The sequence below is a fragment of the Neophocaena asiaeorientalis genome, unplaced genomic scaffold (genome assembly GCF_003031525.2).
Source record: "Neophocaena asiaeorientalis asiaeorientalis breed wild unplaced genomic scaffold, Neophocaena_asiaeorientalis_V1.1 scaffold150, whole genome shotgun sequence".
Taxonomy (NCBI): domain Eukaryota; kingdom Metazoa; phylum Chordata; class Mammalia; order Artiodactyla; family Phocoenidae; genus Neophocaena; species Neophocaena asiaeorientalis.
The window spans coordinates 3,602,357-3,624,972 of NW_020176571.1; the positions used below are offsets into that span (position 1 = coordinate 3,602,357).

The 22,616-nt window shown below is 50.1% G+C and overlaps 1 protein-coding gene across 1 annotated transcript in view; it reads right to left on the minus strand.

The window, feature by feature from the left end:
• CRACR2A (calcium release activated channel regulator 2A) overlaps window positions 1–22,616 on the minus strand; it is a 117,078-nt gene that overhangs the window by 60,397 nt on the left and 34,065 nt on the right. The window contains exons 3-5 of the mRNA XM_024733124.1: window positions 12,604–12,854; window positions 3,050–3,161; window positions 1,783–1,954 (exon numbers count right to left, since the gene is read on the minus strand). Of these exons, the coding sequence (XP_024588892.1) occupies window positions 1,783–1,954; window positions 3,050–3,161; window positions 12,604–12,819 (500 nt within the window). The 5' untranslated portion in view covers window positions 12,820–12,854. The remainder of the gene's footprint in view (window positions 1–1,782; window positions 1,955–3,049; window positions 3,162–12,603; window positions 12,855–22,616) is intronic.

The following is a 22,616-nucleotide window of genomic DNA, read 5'->3' on the forward strand; positions in this document are numbered from 1 at the left end:
AGGGATGTCTCTCAGTGCTGGATGAAAATTAAGCCAAGGCCAATTAGCTGCCAAATCACTCAGCCAGTCGAAGCACCGAGAAAAGCCGGGAGCCCAGGTGCTCTGTCTACCACTTCTGGACAAAGCCAAGGCCACTCTCTTGGAAGGATACAGGGGTGCACGGTGAGAAAGGGTTCTGGGTGGTCAGTCCATCCATCTCCCCGCTTCCAGAACAGTACACAAACCATCTTGGTCGGTGAGATCTTTAAAGACCTCCGAAGTTTTCCAGCCTCCTCTGTTTCCTCATCTGGGGTCCTACAGTCTGGACCGTTTTCCCTCACGCTGCAGCAAAAGCCCACTTCCTTCTTTTTTTTTTTTTTTTCCACTTCCTTCTTGTTTAACTTCAAGGAGGATGACAGTGGCCGGGCACCATCTCCTGTGTGTGGGTTTTTATCGACCACTCTTGGAAGCTTCCCCAGAGCCTTCTCTTCTCCAGGAGCTCTCGTGTTGGCTCGGCCCTGCACGGGCCTTTGTCTGATGTCCTCAGAGAAACCTCTGGTGAACTCTGATTTGAGAGCCCTGCAGGAGGGTGGCGGTCCAGAAGTGATGGGTGGGCAGAGAGATGCCTGTCTTTCATGACAGTCCCTTGGCTTGCCCGCACTGCCCTCTCCTGTCCCCTCCTCCAGGACGAGCCTTCACGGGGTCATGGGCATGGTCACTGGGCTCTGGTCTCTTGTCCTTGGAGCAGTGGAGCTAATGTCCCCTCTGGCTTGCCCAGGCTTCTGCCAGCCTGTCTCAACTCTGCCACAGCCTAAAAGATGCTGGGAGCTACACATACTTCCTTGGCCTGCATGCTGTGTGAAGGCCCCTCTCTCTTGCTTCCCCTTTATCATCCTCCTCCACAGTCTTCTTCTTCCCAAGCTCCAGACACATCAGCTCCAACCATCAGGCCATTCCCCCCTCACTCATGAAACACACACCCAACCCAAGACCTGGAGACCCCAACACAAAAAGGCAAGGGGCGGAAGTTATTCCATGTTTTTCGGGCGACTCTCTGGTTTCCACTAGCTACAACATCACTTGACTTCATTTCAATTAATGGCAAAGGTCTGGGTTTACATCTATGTGTCTCTTTCTTACAAAACACTTTTTGCAAAAAAGAAAAAAAAAATGGGGGTATTACGTTTGGTTTGAAGTGGCAGCCACCTAAAATTTTCAGCTGAGTTACTGATCACCCAAGTGATGAGCTGGTAAAAACAGGTTCACCTCCCACCTCGGCTTCCAGAACAGGGCTGGTTCGGCTCAGGGATCTGAGGCACAGACGCTTCCGTGTAAGGTGGCTTTGGCAGGAGCACAGCACGTGGGACGCACTGCGGTCCCAGAGACCCAGCGGAGGTGGAGATGCTGGCGAGCTGATGGTGACAGGAAGCCTTAGGCGGGACGCACCGAACCCCTCAAGGGTTTCAACCCTTGCACAGCCCTCTGATGGGCGGGCAGCCCTCAGGGAGCAAGGCTAAGCCAAGGACTGTACTGATTGTGGATGGCAGGGGGTGAGGAAGGAGTGTGGGAGATCAGGGGATAGGAGCGTTTCCAGTGAAAATAATGTAAAAAACAGAGGCAGAGCCCTAGACCCTGACACAGACAGGTCACGGCCAAGGGCAGGCTGCATGGGGCCAGTGGCCTAGCTGGAAGCAGGGACCCAGGGCTTGGCTGAGGGCTTAGTAGGCGTTAAGGTTGGACAGAACAGATGGGGAGGCTGCCCCTAGGCTGGGCTCCATCCCCCAGACCACAGTCGCCACTTACTCTTCCCAAACCTTTTGGGCTCCAAGCCTGTCCATCAGCATCTGGAACTGGCCTTCCTCATCTTCGTCCATGTCACCCAGATCCTCACACCCTCTGGTCTGATACACCTTCTCTTCCTGGAGCTGGGCCAGGTGCTCTTCCTCACTCGGCTTCTGGCTGAAGAAGAAGTGACCTGGGGGACGCACGGGCACAAGATCTGGATTAGGCAACACTCGCCCAGGAAGACCTTTGTTTCCTCAGCTGCCAGGAATCGATTGAGGTTCAGCTGAGAGGAGAAGAGGGGAGGCCAGACTCCCTGTAGCCACGATCCTTGGAGGCCATGCTCTGGATTTCATGTCTCTCCTACTTGGATGAGATTCTGCCAGAGATGCTAGAATCTGGGAAAGGCAGAGCACATGGCGGGTACTACGGCACCTTTGTGCTTCTTAATCTTTGAAAGGCCGGCTTAGAATCATCTCTTCATTGATTTCTTCTCTAAACAAGACCTTTCCCCTATCGCACTCGAGCGGCCTGCCTGCCTGTGCTCTGTGTTATCACCTAGTGATCCTGGCCGCCAGCGTCACTGTGCTTCACATTTACATGAATGTAAATGAATTCAATTGTATGAATTCAATTATAAATTCCCGAAGGTCAGGAAAGACACCAGATACTTCCAGGCAAATACCTGGCACCTTGAAGGAGGCAGATGTATGGTGATTTATCTGACCCATACTTGTTCTAATCAATATCTGATCAGTATTGGATCTGATGGTGTATCTGTTTTTCTTTTTTTTCATCTTGTTCACGCATCTCAGTTGTTTTTCCTCCTGGTCACCTTGAGAACGACTGGTCCATTCCAACCCTTTACAAATTCCTCTGAAATCTGTTGCCCCTCAACCTGGAGGACTCAGCCACACTCAGGTCGAAACGAGCCGTACAAGCCTCCCACTCTTGTCCACTGGTATCTCGGCAGAAACGGACAGGCTGGAAATCCCATCTCAGCCTCCCTCTTAAGCTGACCTTCCTGCCAGAGCTTCTCTGCTCGTTCCTTGCCACTTTCCAGTAGGAGAGGACCTGGCAGTGACAGCGTGGTGGGCACTGAGGGGGCAGTGGTGTGAGCAGCGGAGGTGGACACATGAAAAGAGACCAAATGCCCCAAAGCCTGGAAACTTCAGGAGGCAGGAAAGCTTGTGCTCCGTGGACCCTCAGAGCTGGTGGGGCAGGGATGCCCCTTATATGGCTTTAGGCCAACCCACACCCTGGGGCTCCAGCGTCCACCAGAACTTACTAAATCCAGTGGTGAACTCCGCTGGGGTCAGAAAGCCATTGCCGTCAGCATCCAGGGCATCAAACACATCCTCCAGGTCCTCCAGGCTGAGGGGCAGCTCCTCATGCAGCCTCTGAAAACAATCCAGACCACGCTGGTTAACACCGCTCATCACGGACGGCTGCCGAGGCGGGCAGCGCCTTCCGCCCCGCCGACAAAAGCCAGAGGCCAGATTCTGAAGCCTCACCACCCTTCTCCTCCTCTGAATATCAGGACATCCACCATCTCTTGGTTGCCTACTCATGTGGTAGGCCACTTGCGGGATGATTTATAAGTAAACATGTGTACATTTATTACTATATTTATATATAATTTATTACGTATATGTTTGCGTTTAATTCTCACGACAATTCTCTTAAGTGGGCATTACTATCCCCCTTTTACAGATGATGTTAAACGACCTATCCGTGCCCGTAAGTGACATGGCCGGGATCAAATCCAGGTCTGACTTCAAAACTGGCACTGTCCACAGCCGTAAAGGACCAGAACTGCATGGGACTGAACCCCGTGTAGGATAATGCCTGCACGACACGGTGCGGTCCAGGTCACTGGGATAATGAATGTAAAGGATAAATGCACAGTACCCGGCACAGAGAAGGCATTCAGTAAAACGTATGAGGGAGGTAGAGAAAGAAAGCGGGGAGCAGAAGGTCCCCACCAGGGCCGCTGACCCACCAAGGTCACTCAGTGAGTGAATGGCACAGCCAGGTTTCACTCTGGTTTCACCTGCTCTGCCCAAGCCCCTCCCTCTGTCCCCCTGTTGCCATGCAGGTGTGGGTCACACTCTCAGAAGCCTTCCCTGATGGAGGCCACTCATGTCCCAGGGCTGCAGTTTCTGTGGACACACACTGTGGTCCTTTAGCTCTGAAGGGGAGCTGGACAAGGCCACTGGGTGACGCGCACCCATCATACCAGCCTGCCCTCCACTCCTACTCCCTGCTGGCTCTCAACTACTTCCTGAAAAGACATGAACTGCCACTGCCTTAAGGTATGGATGAGAGTATTTGTGTTGGACTTCCCGGGCGGTTCAGTGGTTAAGATTTCGCCTTCCAATGCAGGGGGTGCGGGTTCGATCCCTGGTTGGGGAGCTAAGGTCCCACATGCCTCGCGGCCAAAAAAACCAAAACATAAAAGAGAAGCAATATTGTAACAAATTCAATAAAGACTTTAAAAAGGACCACATCAAAAAAAAAAAAAAAAACTTAAAAAAAAAATAAAAGAGTATTTGTGTTGTAAAAGGGAGCTGGCCAAGATGGGGTGTGAGGTCACTGGACCTGGGCTGCCCCAGACCACGCAGGGAGAGAAAGGCAGACACTGATGGCTGAGGAGCAAAGTGGCTGAGCTGGGGATGCTTCCCTCTGGCCTCTGCCTGATGCACCGGTGGCCCCAGGCCAATGTTAATTTGCATCGTTGAAGCAAGCACCCTCTTCTACCCTAATAATCAAAACCTCCCAATGAAGACTCCCCAAGGGAGTTCATTACAGCCCAGCTGACCCTCCCCCATCCTCCCAGCTCCCCGAGGGACGACTGCACAAAATTGCCGCTGTGGAAGTGACTGACAGCTGAAGACAAGGACCACGGGGCCACAGGAAGGAAGGTACACGCCCATCTGAACAGTCAAAAAGAGATGGCGGGTGTGAAAGCCCATAACGTAACTTGCGAGACACTTGGTTGGACCCTCAGGCACCCTTCTGGCTGATAAGCCGTAAGGATTAATTTGGCAGGTACTCGCATTAAGAGAGACCATGATGCATTACAACGTGGGGAGACAGGATGATGTGGAGCCCTTTAGAATCACTGAATTACATAGGAATGAGGTTTTTAAAAAGGAAGGTAAGTGAGAGTGTGCAAGGATTCCAGAAGTGCACCTGCTGGGCAAGCAGCAGAATCTCTGTCTTGTCAACAATCTATAAACCAGCTGTGTCAAAGCCAAAGGCAGAGAATGCAGGGCGAGGATGGAGTCAAGTTCGCAAGCAGGAAGTTCATTAGCTCCATTTGAAGCTAAAGGCATCACGTTGGAGGTAGGGTGAAAACCCAAGATTCCAGTCCTTTCCTTGGGATAACCCTGCCCCCCTCCCTACCCTCTGCCTGAATGTGATCTCTAAAATGTGGTCTCTCACACTGTGCTGGACCCAGAAAGGGGCTGAAAGGAATTGCAGAGTCAGTGGGACCCTCAACTTGCCTCTTGCCCAAAATACCCACACGTGGGCACCCGTACTCTTGTTAGCATCACCCAGGAAAAGCTAGGTCACACCCCGCCTCAGGCGCCATCCCTGAATCCAACAGCACTTCTGACCCCAAGTCCTTCCCATGCTCTAATCCCATTCCTTGTCTCTGTCTCAAACCAGCTTCCTCCTCTTGCTGTCACTGAAGCTGGGGAGGGCAGTATGACATTCTCCAAGTCATCCTCCCTCTTCACGTCCTGCCAAAGTAGTACCGAGGGCTTCTCCAGCCTTCTCTGCAAACTGCCCATGCCTGATGCCTCAACCTCTCTTTATTGGCCCTACCCGGAAAATCCTTTAGTCTTAATAACCATAATTACCTCTTATTTATCTTTCTTCTCTGGGCCTGCAGAGCCATATAAAACCAACTTATTCTGCTCTTGTCCCCTGGGTACCTAGTGCTGTCTACATTTTTAACTAAAGGAGCCAAGCCAGGTGGAGAGGGACGCGATGATTCATTCCACGGTGCTGATAACCCGCGAAGCTCTGAGATTTCCCTAAAGTCACGGTGGAGGCCAGGCTGGGATAAAGAAGCAATTTCCCCTTCAGGGCTTCCGCTGTCAGCTAAGGGTTCTCCGTGCATCCATGCATAATTCCTTTCTCTCATTGCTATCCCACCCCTGCCACCAAAAGTCTGCCTGGCCAGCACCACCCGTGCCAGCCTTCCAGAATCCCGCTTCACGGGTGGATCCTGTCTCCCACTCCCACCTGGGAGAGCAGGTGACGGGGGAGGGAGTCGGGGAGAAGGCAGGCTTGCCCTCCTCACTCTGTCCATGGCCCAACCAGTGGCTCTTTACGATTCCACACTCCCTCCATCCGTGGCCTCCCTCCACTGCCCTCCAGTTCACTCTAACCCCTGCTTCCTCTGAACTCTGAATTCCTGCATCACTTCCTCAGGAAGCCTCCGCAGCCCCCGGCTTAGACCAGCGGTCCGAACGCCCCCAAACACATTTCTTTCGTTCATAAGTCTCACCTCACTTTATACTTTACATACTGATGGATGCGATTAGTGGATGAATGTCTGCTCCTTCAGTGGCCTGGAAGCTCTGGGAAGAGGGACCCCGTTCACTTTTGTTCACTGTCATGGCCCCAGGATCTAGCCCAACGCTGACAACCAGGCGGTATTTAGATACTTGTTGAACAAGTGAATCAATAAACGAGTGACTACGAGTGATAGCAGGCGGTCCTGAGCTCCTGCCCACGGAGCACTGGTCTAGACCCCATCCACTCTAGATCCTGACCAGCCCCCGTCCCCCACCCAGGGATGCTCGGCGAGGGCTTATAAACTGGGGCATGGAACAGGAAACAGTCCTGCAGGAGCCATGCTGAGGGCGCAGGCTCCCAGAGCCAGGGGAAAACGCTGTCTCCCGCTACAGCCCAGCTGGACCCTCTACCTTCCTGGTCACCAGCCCGCAACATGCCTCGTGCAGCTTAAAGCCAAGGGTTGCACAGCTTCAAATGCATCTAAGGGAAATGCTCATTAAAGAGAAAACCAGGAGATCCACCTTTACAGCCAGATTAATCTCTCCCTCTTTCCAGGCTCCCAAAGCCTCCTGTTCAGACCCTTCTCCCAGCGCCAACCACTCTCTTCCCTGCGGTAGAGCCCAGAAGCACCAGACATCTTCAGGATGGGACTGTGAGGTCCAGAGGCGGGATCTACCTTGATTCTGCCTAGTGCCTTGATGTGCTTGGTTCAGGCTGACGGCTGGGTGCAGACGGGAGTCTCAACCTCCGTGCTATTGACATCTCGGGATGAATTCTTTGTTGGAGAGGGAGGTGGGGGAGGAGCCGTCCCGTGCTTTACGGGACATTTAGCAGCACCTCCGGACATCACTTAGTAGATGCCCGTAGCATCTCCCTCTCCAGTCATTCCAATCAAGAATGTCCCTAGACATGGCCAAATGTCCTCTAAGAAGCCAAACTGCCCTCGCTCACATAGACTGGATACAAACAAGAGCAGCACCAACTAGAGACGAACTGAAGGGACCCTCTCCAGCAGAAATGCCCCTTCTTGATCTCTGAGGCAGACAGATGACTTGCACTTGACCTCCCAGTACGACAATGCAGCCGCTGCGGAAACAGTGTGGGATCCCTCAAAATATTAAAAATAGAATTGCCATATGATCCAGCAATCCCACTTTGGGGTATATACCCCAAAGAACTGAAAGCAGGGACTCCGAGAGCATTCGTACGTCCCTCTCCACAGCAACGTGATTCACACCCAAGGGTGTGAAGCAACCCAAGTGCCCATCGACGGCCAAATGAATAAACAAAATGTGGTAATTAGATAAAATGGAACCTTATCCAGCCCTAAAAAGAGAGGAAATTCTGACATGTGCCACCATGTGGAATCTTGAAGACATTTTGCTAAGTGAAATAAGGCAGTCACCAAAGGACGGATACTGTATGATTCTACTTATACGAGGTCCCCAGAGGAGCCATATCCATAGAGACAGAAAGTAGGATGGTGGTCCTGGGAGATGGGTAGTGTTTAATGGGGACAGAGTTTCTCTTTTGCAAAATAAGGAGAGTTCTGGTGAGGGTTACACAACAATGTGAATGTATTGAAAAGCACTGAAATATTCACTTAAAAATGGTGCAGATGGGGAATTCTGTTACGTGTATTTTACCACAATTTGGGAACATCACAGAGTGGAGGACACTAGGAATTGTGTTAAGACTCGGGGTATAAGTCCCCCCACCCCCAATGGCACACACACACACACACACACACACACACACACAGTGAGCATTTATGGAGAGATTTTCAGGTCCCAGCTCGGGGCTAAGTGCTCTGCATGTACACACGCGCCTGATTCTCTTCTAACGCTGGGAGTTAGTTATAAATAATTCACAGATGAGGGGCTACAGCTTAGAGGGCTTAAGAGACTTACACAAGTTCACACTGCTGGTAAGTGGCAGATTCAGGATTAAAACTCAGGGCAATGTACCAGAGTCTCTTTGTTAACCTAAATCAGGCGTCAACTAGCAGCCCCTGTAAAGGCCAGATCATGCGTATTTGAGGCTTTGCAGGCCTTCGTCACAGCTTCCCAAGTCCGTGTTGTAACTTGGAATCCGCCGTGGATGGTATGAGAAGGAAAGAGCCCGGCTGTGTTCCAATTACACGGCACTCACAGAAACAGCGAGTGAGCCAGGTTTGGCTGGCTGGCCAACTCCTAGATGGTTCTTCACAGTTTGGCTAATCCAGGAATCCCAGGCAGTGTTGCAGGGTGGGCACTTGGCGTTGGTAATAACCATTACACTCCACTAAGAAATCAGAGGAACAGGGTTTAGGAGGCTGCTGGCGTCTTCAGAGACCTCCTGCCCGACCTGTCCCCATCTCCCTCTCCCAGCTGGAGGGGTCCCTTCATGCCCTCTCCAGCCTGGTCCTCCCGTGTCCCTCTGCCTCTCACTAGGGACCCTCCGGCTCACGACTGTGGTTCTCTAGGGGAGCCCTCCCTGCAAAGCAATCTTCACCCCAGTTCTGCCTGGAATGATCTCCATGGGACACACAGAGGGGTTTATTGTGGAGGAGGGAGTGAGGTCTGGGGGGGCCACGGGTGGAGCTGAAGACCCTCCAACCCCTGCCTAAACTCTGCGCTCACAGGTCAGTATCATCCATCCAACCTCCCGTAGCAGGACCTGCTCGTGCACAACCCGAGCTCCGGGCGGCTTGCATCCTGGCCTCGGCCGGGGGACCTGCTCCTTTCCGTCTGTGGCCCTGCTCTGTCAGGGTGTCTGTTTGCTCACGGCCGCTGCTCTCCGATCACCTCTCAGATGCCTGGGTTTCCCCACCTCTCGGATGGCTGGGAGCCTGTCTCAGCCCCTGCAGGTGGAGTTCTTCCATTACTCAGGAGAAAGAAGAATGGGGGCACGAGGGGAGCAGCCTTGCCCCTCCCCCTCCCTCAAAGGATGGCAACTGTGTACGGTTTTGTGCCAGCTCCCCTCGCCCGCCGGCCCCTCCTGCCCAGGCTCCCCACCCCGATCCAGCCACTCTCCGCCCTAACAGGCCTTTCCCGGCGTCTGGATCTGGGTGTGCGAGCATGCTGTGAGCTCTCCTCCAGGTCCCGAGAGGCCGTGCTGGGAGCCGAGGGTGAGGAAGGGGGTGGTGACCAGCACCCAGGGGCCAGCCACCGGCTGCTGCGGTACGTGCAGGGGTGACAGCAGCAGGCAGATGTCCTCAGTCCTGCCAGGAGAACCAAGGGCGCGTGGACTTCACAGGGAACCCAGGGTGGACAACAAGAGGGTGACTTTCTTCCCAAATCTCCTTCCAGCCCATCCTCCTCCAGACGTGACCGTGAAAGCGGCAGAGAGGCGGCCCTTCGATGACGCGTTTTGTTCTCTCGTGATATCATTCTCTCAGCTAGAAGAGCTGAACTTTTCAAATGCTTCACCGTCCACAGGCACGCAGAAAGTTCAGGAAACTGCAGCCGGCAGAGCTGAATGCCACGGACCCAGCAGACTAGCTGGTGGGAGGCCCCGCCCTCCTCCTGCTGTCTGGACCAGGGGTGAGGCCGGAGGGAGCAAGGCTGCTGTGGCGTCTCTGGGATCTGGTGCTTCCGACTTCATGCCGAGCCCAACGCAAATGATTTCAACAATTGATACTTTACAGTTTAAACTCACCGTGCCTCTCCCCGCCTCCATTAAAGAGGGGGCTCCGGTGCAGGCTAATGGGGGTATACTCAGTGAGAGTGCTCAGCTGCACCGTGCATATGGCCCACGGTTGACCCTCAATAAAAGAGAATTCCCTTTTCTTTCTTTCTAGAAGGAGAAGCACAAACGAAACATGCCATTAAAACCACTCCTACAACCCCATGGCCACAGGCCTGTCAACTATGAATTCCCAGGCTGGGGTTGTCAAGGTTTTCTCAAAACACACCTAGGCTGGACTTCTAGGTGGGGTGAGGCTTTGGGGATGAGTATCAGTGGCAGAAATTTACCAGGTGTCAATTGCTGAAAACCAGAGAGGCCCAGGCTCTCTTGTGGGCTAAGGTACCACTGTTCCCAGGTCTTTCCCCTCAAATCCTGAAGCACCTACTGGATGGGGGAGAGTCTGGGAGAAGCCAGAATATTCCACCCTGTGGGGCTGGTGGGAGAAAGGCCTGCGGTGCTCCATCCAGGTCACAAGCCTCCGGGATGCGAGGCTCACGCAGCGAGTGGAGGAGGGACGGATACGAACGAGGGTCTGCATTTCATGGCCCAACTTCAGTGTACTATGAAAAACCAGCCTTAAGGAAACCTGGGCTTCGCTGGTGGCGCAGTGGTTGAGAGTCCGCCTGCCGATGCAGGGGACGCCGGTTCGTGCCCCGGTCCGGGAAGATCCCACATGCTGCGGAGCGGCTGGGCCCGTGAGCCATGGCCGCTGAGCCTGCGCGTCCGGAGCCTGTGCTCCACAACGGGAGAGGCCACAGCAGTGAGAGGCCTGCGTACCGCAAAAAAAAAAAAGAAGAAAAGAAAACCTGCCCATCGCGAGTCTTCCCCTCCTTTGTGCAGCTGTGTGTCCCTCCCCAAAATGCCCCTGACGTACGAGTGATGGGAGGGCGGTGTGGAGAGAGGCTGTCAGAGCTCCATGCAGCCCGCGCTTCCTTTATTCTCGGGGTGAAATCATGACTGCAGCATGAGAGACTTAAGGAAGACACTGGGAAGGCATCAGACCAGGGGTGGGCAAACCACACCCCGCCCTGTAAATGGGACCCAGTGTCTGTTTTTGTACAGCCAGAGAGCTAAGAATCGCTTTTCCATTTTTAAATGGTTGAAAACAGTATCAAAAGGAGAATAATGTTTGGTGACACATGAAAATGACATACAATGTACACTTCAGTGTAGGTAAGTAAAGCTGTTTGGGAACAGGTCACACTCTGCTCTTTCCACACTGCCTGTGGCTGCTAGCGCTGCTGTAACCAAGCAGGACCTTACAGGGCCTTCGCGGGACAGACGCCTCCCCATACCCTCTGCTTTAGCTCCTCTCTGGAGGGCCTGGATAATAGTATCTGATGCACATTTCCTGAGCTGTTTTCCAGATGCTAAAACCACCACCAAATGGAAGACATAAACTACTCGATGACCACGAGCACATCCCCCCAGGCCTCCTGGAGCCTAAGGATTGATCATGTGAACCCCTGTGACACCGCCCTGGTACCACCACCAACCAGAGAACTGTGCACGAGCTGATCACATACCCCGGGACTCCCCTCTCTCACCTGGCCTTTAAAAATGATTTGCTGAAAACCATTGAGGAGTTCGGGTGTTTTTTTTTACTGTGGGCCATTTTTGAAGTCTTTATTGAATTTGTCACAATACTGCTTCTGCTTTTATGTTTTGTTTTCTTGGCCCTGAGGCATGTGGGACCTTAGCTCCCTGACCAGGGATCAAACCTGCACCCCCTGCATTGGAAGGTGAAGTCTTAACCACTGAACCGCCAGGGAAGTCTGAAGGAGTTCGGGTGTTTGGAGCACTAGCTGTCCCGGACTCCTTGCTTGGTGCCTGCAATAAACGCTGTCCTTTCTTTCACCACAATCTGGGGTCAGTAGATCAGCTTTACTGGGCACGGGCGAACGGATCCAAGTTTGGTTCAGCTACACCGTGACAGAGCTGACTGAGAGTCATGGCACCTCGTGGGAGTGGCTTGGGCACAGCTTGGATCTGTGTTGTAAAGTAACAAGTCAGTGCCTTTCCATCTTTGTTCCAGAAGGTTCTTCTCCGTGTCTCACTTAAGTTTCTTATATTGCTGCCACCATTTTCCACAATTCTGGGGAGTTACTGACTCAGAGAAAATAGCCCCCGAGCCTGACACCAAGTGAAGGCCAGAAAAAGCATGAACCCAGGAGATCTAGCTCCCAGGAGAGTTTAGGCCGATGCCTCCTTCCAGGACAGAGTTGACAGCATCTTTTCTGTTAAAGACGTCACCTCGGGGCTTCCCGGGTGGCACAGTGGTTGAGAGTCCGCCTGCCAATGCAGGGGACACGGGTTCGAGCCCTGGTCTGGGAAGATCCCACATGCTGTGGAGCAACTAAGCTCGTGAGCCACAACTACTGAGCCTGTGCGTCTGGAGCCTGTGCTCCGCAACGGGAGAGGCCGTGACAGTGAGAGGTCCGCACACCGCAATGAAGAGTGACCCCTGCTCTCCGCAACTAGAGAAAGCCCTCGCACAGAAACGAAGACCCAACACAGCCAAAAATAAATAAATAAATTTATAAAAAAATAAAGACGTCACCTCCCGTGGGGCAGGCCCCAGCCCAAGAAAGAGAGACCCATGCATTCCAGGTGGGCAGGTGCAACCCGGGACCCTCTTACCTGCATATCCCTCCTGGTGATGAAGCCCTTGCCCTCGGCATCACAGGTCTGGAAGAACTCCTGTGCCTTCCTCAGCATGGTCAGCTGTGCCGGTGCCAGCTCCTGGGTCCCCTCACACGGCAGGTCGTCCAGGGAGCCCAGGCAGGCCCCGCTCCCCTGGTGCCCCCAGCCAGGTCCCCGGGGTCTGGAGACCACTCTCCTGTTGGGCGTGGCCATCCAGATCTGTCAATTTCTTCGAGTCGTTTCAGAACCTGAAGGTGGAAGATGAGAGAGAGGAGTGGGCATGGTAGGGATGGAGGAAGGCTGGAAAAGGATGAGAGGGGATGGGAGGGAAGCAGAGGACCACTCACCAGTGCCCGTTTCTCTCTTCATCAGCACAAGCTCGGAACAAGGGGAAATGTGCCCTGATCATTAACAGATCGGCCAGCCCATCAAAGAGAGCAGAGAAGAAGGGGGAAAGGAAAACAGACATTTCCAGCTTGAAAGGAGGTGGCCAGAAAATTTCTCCCGATCTAAATCAACGGCAAGAACACAGATGCTGGTAGATCAGCTTCCATTTCTGGAGTGCTTACTTGGAGGCAGGCACCACACCGTGGTCTCTATATACATTTTCCCATTTCCTCGCCCTCTAATGGTGGATTTCAGTCATGGTGACCGGCAGTGGAGGAAGGTCTTCGGGGTTGGGTTCCTCCTCTATAGCCCTCAAAATAGAGTGCATAGCAATCCACTTACTGACCAGCCGTGTGAGCTTAAGAGAGTCCCAAAGCCATTCTGGGCCTGGGAATTAGTAAACCTGATCTCTCCGTTCTAGGTCTGACTTTCTCTGGCTCCCAGCTTCCCTGGCCCATGTCACAGGTGATGCATGGCATGAAAGAGGCAATCTCACAGTTCTAAAGAGGTCGGCTATGAGCACTAGGAGAGAGGCACCTCCTCTTATTTGATTTTAGCCCCAGGTATCAGCCCAAAGGTGGTATAAAGTCAGTGCTCATTGATTCCCTGTTAGATGAAGGAAGACAGCTCTTTCGTAGATTCTTTGCAGGGATGCCTGAAAGCATTGGTATTTCAGTCAGGAAGCTCTTTATATGGGACTTTCATCTCATAAAGAGTAAGTCCAGACTTCTATTTCCAGAAAAGATGGAATAACAGGGACTGGATTTACCCTCCCAGTTGAAATAACCCAAAATCCAGATTATATACATATATATATATATATATATATATATATATATAATAATTATTATTATTTTAATGGTTTTCCAGACACTGGATATCAGGCAATGAAGGATAGTGACCAGCAGGCCTGGGACTAGGGTGAGTGGAGGGAGGCCCCTGAAGTATCAGATTAAGAGGCGTTGAATCTCAGGTCCTAACCCTGTACTCCCACTCTTGAGAACGTCTTCTTAAGGTTCAAGGAGAGGATTCCACTCTCGAAGCTGTGTATCTGAGAGTGACTAGCTTTTTAAATTTTGCTCCCAAAGGGCCCACATTTGCCTCCCTCTAGTCTAGGGCTTGTTCCTGAGAGATGGGAAACAAATGAAATATGCCCCATTACTGCCTAAAGAGTTTTCAGTTCATGGCACAGGAAGGGGAAACCCAGGTGAAGCCTGACAGACACCCTAAACTGAGGCAACCCAACTATATGCTGCCTAAAAGAAATGTACTTTAGCATAAAGACCAAATAGGGGACTTCCCTGATGGCGCAGTGGTTAGGAATCCGCTTGCCTGTGCAGGGGACACGGGTTCGAGCCCTGGTCTGGGAAGATCCCACATGCTGTGGAGCAACTAAGCCCATGCGCCACAACTATTGAGCCTGCACTCTAGATCTCGTGAGCCACAACTACTGAAGCCCGTGCACCTAGAGCCCGTGCTCCGCAACAAGAGAAGCCACCGCAATGAGAAGCCCGTGAACCACAACAAAGAGCAGCCCCCGCTCGCTGCAACTAGAGAAAGCCTGCACGCGGCAACGAAGACCCAATGCAGCCAAAAAGTAAATAAATAAATTTATATTTAAAAAAAGACACAAATAGGTTAAAAGTAAAAGACTGAAAAAATACATAGCATGTTAACACTAGTCAAGGGAAAGCTGCATATTAATATCAGGCAAAGTAGATTCTATAGAACAAAGAATATTAATGGAGATAAAGTCATTTCATAATGATAAATGGGGCGATCCATCAATAGGATAAAACAATCTAAACACATATGCACCTAACAACAGGTGCAAAAAGCAAATGCATACAACAAAAACTGATAGAACTTCAAGGAGAACTAGACAAATCCACAATCACATTCAGATTTCATTATCCCTCTATCAATAATTAATAAAACAAGACAGAAATCAGTAAGGATACAGAAAACTTGAACAAAACTGTCAACTATTTTGACCTACTTGACATTTATAGAACAATCCACCCAACAAAACCTGAACACACTTTCAAGTGCACATGGAACATTTACCAAGACAGTCCATATTCTGGTCCACAAAACAAGTTCCAATAAATTTAAAAGAATTTAGTCATACAAAGTATGTACTCTGACCACAATGGAATTATGTTAGAACCAATAACAGAAAGACCTCTGGAAAATCTCCAAATGTGGAAACTATGTAACATACTTCTAGAAACCCACGGCTCAAAGGAGAAATGAAAATGGAATTTAAGAATAATTTGAACTAAATGAAAATAGAAGTACAATATTTCAAATTTTGTAGGATATTGCTAAAGCAGTACTCAGGAAAAATTTATAGCCCTAAACAAATATATTAGAAAGGAAGAAAGGTCTCAGGCCAATGGCCTCATCTTCTACCTCTAGAAACTAGAAAAAGAAGAGTAAATTAAACCCAAAGTAAGGAGAAGAAATAATAACAGTCAGAACAGAAATCAATGAAATAGAAAACCATAGAGAAAAACAATGGAGAAAATCAACAAAACTAAAAGCTAGGCCTTTAAGAAGATCAATAAAGAGAGAAGATACATATTATAGCATAAGGAATTTAAGATGACATCATTACAAATTCTACAGACATTTAAAAGGATAATAAGGGAATATTATGAACTTCTTTATGCCAATAAATTTGACAATTTAGATGAGATGGACAAATTCCTTGAAATATCCCACTAAATATCAAAGCTCACTCAAGAAGAAATAGATATAGCCTGAACAACACTATGTCTATTTTAAAAATTTTAAAAGAAAATCAACAACTCAGCTGTCTTTAAATGGACAAACATTTGAACAGGCGCTTCACCAAATAAGACATGTGGATATCAAATAACCACATGAAAATGTTCATCATTATTAGTCATCAGGGAAATGAAATTTAAAACCAAAATGAAATGCCACTACACGCTTGTTAGAATGTCTGAAATGAAAAAGATTGACCAAGTCTTGGCAAGGATGTGGGGTGACAGGATGGAACACTCATATGTCACTGGTGGGAATGTACACAAACGTACAATCCCTTCGGAAAACACTTTGTGGTCTCCTAGAAAAGTCAGACAAACTTCTACCATCTGATACAGCCATGACCCTCCTCAGTATTACTTACCCAAGAGAATAAAAGCATACGTCCATACAAAGACTCGTCCACGAAGGTTCACAGAAGCTTTATTTGTAGTAGCCAAAACCAGCCCAAATATTCATCAGCAGGTGAACTGGTAAGATTGTGGTATAAACACACAGAGGGATGCTATTCAGCTTTGAAAGGAAGGGACTGTTGATCCAAGCAACAAACCCCATGAATCTCAAAATAATCATGTGAGTGAAAGAAGCTGAACTAAAAGAGTGCATCCTATTTGATTCTACTTCTATAAAATTATAAAAAATGAAGACTCACCTATAGTGACAGGAAAGAGATAAGGGAGGGTGGGGAAGGGTGAAAAGGAAGGATGACAAACGGGCAAGAGCAAACTTTTGGGGGTGTGGATATGTTCGAAATCTTAATTGTGGTGATGGTTTCATGGAGATATACATACATACAGACACACATATGCAAACATACATACATGTAGATACAAATATATATCAAAACATCAAATTATACATTTTAAATATGTGTGGTTTATTGTATGTCAATAGTTGACTAGATCTATTTTTTTATTTTTTATTTTTTATTTGTTTTGCTTTACACGGGCCTCTGTTGTGACCTCTCCCGTTGCGGAGCACAGGCTCCGGACGCGCAGGCTCAGCGGCCATGGTTCACGGGCCCAGCGGCTCCGCGGCATGTGGGATCTTCCCAGACCAGGGCACGAACCCGTGTCCCCTGCATCGGCAGGCGGACTCTCAACCACTGCGCCATCAGGGAAGCCCTAGATCTATTTTTTTTTTAAAAAGAATAGGTCAGCCAGACCCTTCTCATATTCCCCGGGACTTGCAAATCTAGGCCTGCCTACTGTGTTTATTCCCAGGATCCTGTTTCTTCCTCTTACCTTCAACTCTGGCAAGCCGGAAATGGCTGAAAATTAAGTAATTTCCCTGTGAAAATGCTCAGTCCCTTAGGGTAGGGAGCTAAGTGAACTTGGAAAGTAAGGGAGCAGGGCAGATTCCCTTCTGCAGACAATTTCCCTTTATGAGTTCGCCTCATTTCTCCTCTGGCTTTGACCTGCAATCTTCCCACAGTATCTGTGGGGTTTCCAAGTAGAAGGGAAGACAAAACAACAGAAGTGCTTCTACTTTCATTTCAAAATAAAATGGAAGCCCTGTGATGGGCTTGGCTGCCTCACACTTGGATGAAGCCCTGTGACGTCCTGGGCCCCGGCTGGACACAGCTTTCTGTCTCCAAGATTTTTTTGGCCACCAGACAGTACACCCATAAAAGGGAAAAGGGTGCGATGTGTTCCAGAGGCAAAGGGCAAAGGCCATCACGATCACAAAGGGGAAAAAGAGCCCACTTTTATCTGCCCGTCTCTATCAGAGCCAGCAAACTGCCACTCTCCCTCCAGAATGGTTCCATGAAAGTCTTTATACACAGATGGAAATTATCCAGCCCTCAGATATTTCCAGGAACATTTCCCAGACCTCCAAAGTAATTCACAGCTTAGTAACTGCTGTAATCAGGACGTTCACGGACCAAGCCCATATCCCTTCTGAAGGCCCTAAGCTCCCTTCCCCGTCACTCTGGGCTCCACGGAGCTGGACAATGGCTGATACCTTGCGGCACACCACGCCCGAGACCAACTTGAACGTCACCCTGATCTCTCTTGAATCTCTCCTGCAGCAGAGAGTTAGGAAGTCAAGAGCCCCAAAGCATCTTCAGGATCCATTCAAATCCCATGAATTACCCAGGCTCCAATGGAGGAATATTCCCTACGTGGCAGTGCCCCACATGTCCACCACTAACTCCGTGTTGGCCGTGTCAAAGAGAGGCGGATGGGCCAGTCGTGTCGAGCTGTGAGGACACAGGAGGGTTGCTGAGCAAAGGATCTGAAAGGGAGCTGCACCAGCAAAGGACGTGAGATGCTCACAGGTCTTACCGGACCCCTGGGAGGGAACAAGTTAAGGAAGAATCAAGGCCTCAGACAGGAGGTGTGTTAGTCTCCTAGGGCCGCTGCAATAGAGGACCAAACGCTGGGTGGCTTAAACAACAGAAACTTAGTCTCTCACACTTCTGGGGCTAGAAGTCCAAAATCCAGATGTCTCAGAGCAGGCTGTGCTCCCTGAGACTCCAGGTAGGATCCTGATTGCCTCTTCCCAGCGTCTGGAGGTGGCGGCCACCCTGGAGTCCTTGGCTTTCGGCCGCATCTCTCCTGTGAGCTCTGCCTCCTTCATCACATGGCCTCTCCCCTCCCGTGTCTGCCCCCATCCTCTTCCTGTCTTATCACCAGTCGTATGGATTAAGGGCCCACTCAATGACCTCATCTCAACTTGACTAATTACATTCATAATCACCCTACTTCCAAATCAGGTCACGTTCCGAGGTCCTGGGGGTTAAGGCTTCAACATACCTTTCGGGGACACAATTCAGCTTCTAATCGGTGGTGTCGTAGAAGACACTGAGACAGGGATTTGGGTGAAAGTGGCTTGTTTGGAAGGGACGCGGGAAACACTGGCCAGGGAGTGGGAAGGGAAGCAGCCTGTGAGAGGCACCTTCTCCAGCCAACAACGGGCGAGCAGCTGCTGGGGCTTGGGGCCTCCCAGGAACTCGAGGGTAGATCACAGGTCTCAGGGATCCAACCCCAGGGGAAAGGGTCAGGCTACTTGTATGTCAACCCCTCAGTCATGGGGAGGCTGCCCCTGAGGGTGTTAACCCCCAGTGCTCCAGTGGGCCACGGGTGATGGCTTTGGAGAAAGCCCCCAGGCAAAGGGACAGAGGCCAGCAGCTGGAGGTGGCCACAGGACAAGGAAATGGTCAGTCCTCTCACTGTGATGAGGGCAGGCCACCAAAAGCATCTGGTACATAGGACGTGGGGGAAGGAGAGGCTCTGGGCCACCCACATGCCATCCACACAGGCCCTAACCCTTAATCGCCCCATCTGTAAAAAAGCAGGTGACAGTACCTACTTCCTGTGAGGACCGGGCAACGTAAAAACAGGTAAAACACTTGGAAACGATGCCTGGCACACAGAAAGCAGTTGGTAAGTGTGAGCTCTTACAATAATTCCTAGGGCATTTCCAGTATTATTCTTTTTAGTTTGAAATTCTGATAGCGAGATGACTCCTTGGGAGGTGATAAAATAATGAAAGACATATAAACCCATAACGATGCTAATTATATTTCACAGTTGAAAAAGAACTTTCACTCGTATCATCCCATTTCCATAGTGATCCTGTGAAGCTGTCAGGACTGGCTGTCTTTTCCCTCTTTTAGTAATGAACAACTCAGTCTCCGAGAGGTTACGTGATCTGTCCAGGGTCATCAAGAAGAGCTGGGACTCAAATTTAGCACCCCTGAGAGTAAGTGAGAAGACCAGAGGCATACTGGGGCTGCGTTTGTTTTCTAGGACTCAATGAAGGGCAGTTTTCAGTTCGTCCTCCCTCCCTGTAAGAACACTCCACAAGTCTGCGCCAACTCTCAGCCTTGTATGTGCCTTCAGGGCCCAGCTCTAAGTCCGCCTCCTCCAAGAAGTCTTCCCTGACTCCCTGGTCTGGACTGCTTTGGCCTCTGTCCCTCTGAGTACTTACTCTTTCAGGCTTTATGCATTAGAACACCCGGCTTGATCCAGCTGGCTAGATCTTCAAGTGCACGATATGTCTTATTTCTTCTGCAAAAGCAGAAGCTCTATCAGTAAATCTTAGTCAGTGTGAAATTGATATTTGATCATTTAAATGAACAAATTCCCAGCCTGGTACTTTGCATAGAGCAGGTGCTCAGTAAGTGTGTGCTGGCTTCCTAACTGGCCCCTGAGAGTGAGGGCTGAGAAGGGAACGTATTGGTGGTACAAGGAAAAGTATCTATCTGGTCTTTGTTCCTGGTGCAGAGCTCCTAAAACCCTCAGAATTTCCTGAATGAAAGAAGGGCCTTTTGTCATTTACAATGAGCCCCTTTTCAACTACACCTGAGTTCATGCTAAGGAGTGACTCTGGGTGGGTTTCAGGAATGGGGGCTGGTGGCCAGAGGAACCAACTGTGTGATTAGAAGTGGCGACTGAAAAAAATGCACGGCCTAAAAGTTCAGAATTATGTTTTGTTTGAGGACCCTAGCACGGGAAGGCAGCCTCTCAGATAGCTCTGTTCCAAAGAGGAAAGGAAGGAGCCAGGATACGTAGGAGTTTTTGCTGAAAAATAAAACTTGTAGTCGACGATCAAAAGATTACTGCTAATCACAAAAAACAGACATCTCAAGTTAATGATTTTAGGACTTTTCTATGTTTGGGAAGATGCAAGAGTCTGGGCTCATTGAAATTATTCCTTTCACATGCATCGTAAATATCTAGGGCCAGTATCTTGTTTTTCACCAACCTGCATCACCTCAGGGTGCACGGCTGGGGGTGGCTGCAGTGGCCGATAGCTTGATGGTCTCGACATTGCTGTTTACTGAAATGGTGACATTTTTTGTCCACAGTAGGTTGGAAATTTCAGCCCCACCGCCAACCTCCAGGAAGGAGAGAGAGGCCGGAGCTTGAGTTAATCACCCATGGCCAATGATTTAATCAATTCTGCCTACATAAGAAGCCCCAAAGGATGGGGCTTGGGGGGCTTCCGGGTTGGTGAATCCGTGGAAGATCTAGGGAGTGCCACACCCATGCCATACCGTATCTTCCCTTGCCTTGGGCATTTCTTCCTTCTGGCTGGTCCCCAGTTGTATCCTTTATAACAAATGGTAATAATAAGTAAGGCACCTTCCTGAGTTCCGTGCGCTAGAGAGTTTTTGAACCTGAGGAGGGGTGGTGGGAAACTCAGAATTTACAGCTAGTCGGTCAGACTTATGGGGGTGTATGATGAGGCCCCCCAAGGTGGCTGCTCTCTTGCTCTCTGTACATCCCCTGCTCGACCAGTCCCTGCTGCACCCACACCTACTCACATGACTGACCTTCCCTCTTAATCATACAGCCTAATCAATAAATGCCTAGTATTTGCTCCTAGCCCCAGCTAGTGACTGTTCTCATCTTTAGATCAGAACGTCTCCACTATGACAGCTGATCAAAGGGGCGGTGAGCGGTGTGTCCCTCTGCTGGTTTTCCTGGTAACCAACTGATGGGCCAACCTATGGCAATCCCCTCTATAACTGGTAACCTCCCTCTTGCCCTGGGAGTCAACACCGCTGCCAGGTCCTGCCTGCCGTCTGCCGTGCATGGCGGGGTGTCACTCCAGGACCCTTTTGCTTCCGACATGTAAAATCCGCTATTCAATAAACCACTGATGTCTCTGTTGCTGTCTCCAGGCTCTTTTTTCGGTTTTGAGGCTGGGCGAGTACAGGGCTTGCAGGTCTGCAGGGTGGAGCACAACAGGGTAACAACTTGGGACGTGCAGCTCGCATCTGAATGGGGACAGTCTCGTGGGACTGAGCCTTTACCCTGTGGGGTCTGTGTTAGTGTTAGAATTGAGCTGTATCCTAGGACACACATGTGGCCCCACATATATGGTGGGGCCACATGCCCCACCAGCCCATTTAAAGGGGCAGCTGTACGGAAGCACCTTTGAGAGGGCAACTCACCACTCTGCCTGCTGTGGCTTACGCAACCGCTATGTGCTGCCTCCTTTTTCCTCGAATTAGGTCCAATTTCCTTGTCTGGCCTCAAGGGAGACAGGGAACAGTTGTCTCTACCTCTATAAAATAACTCTTCCAAGGCTGGACAGCTAATATTCAGCGGCACCATTCACACTTCTCTTGCTATATTATAAGATACGTTAAAGGCCTTGATAATGGTTTGGAGGTCTCCGTGACGCGGTTGCTGTTCACACCAATGCGTCTCGTAATTAGTGGTTGTAAAGCACTTTGAAGATAAAAGGCGTTTTATAAGAACTAAGTCCTATTATGATTAGCTTTCCAGTATTTCCTTGCGGATGAGTACATCCAAGCCAAACACAGGCTCAGCGTGAGATCTGGTGGTTAATCAGATGTATTTCAAGGCGGCTGGTATATATTAAAGACACTGCTGCAAAATTTATCAACAGTGAAAACGTGCCTCCTTTCTTCCCAACAGAACAAGCTCTTTCCCAAGACTGTCAGTGCTGATGTCTGACAGACGAGCGAAGACCAACAGCTAATATATCCTCTGGGCCTGGAAGAGAATGATTCCATAATGGCACCTGGCTTTGCATAATGTCTTGATTATTGTCAACATGGTTCTGGGCCCCCTGTTCTCATTTTATTTTGTTTTCACAGTCATTCTATGATATGGGCAAGTAAAATTAACACGATCCCTGTTTGACAGATGAGGAAGCTACAAAGTTGTACAGCTGGACACAGTTACGGATGCAGTTACCAAGGCGACACTATGGATGCCCCACCCACATCCCCTCCAGTATTTGTGCTCTACCCACCCCCTCCACCGTCCCCACCTTTGTTCTAGCTCCCTGCGCCTGTGACTCTTAGAAGGCACATCCTTGGGCTTCTGGAGTTGCTTTGTCTCATG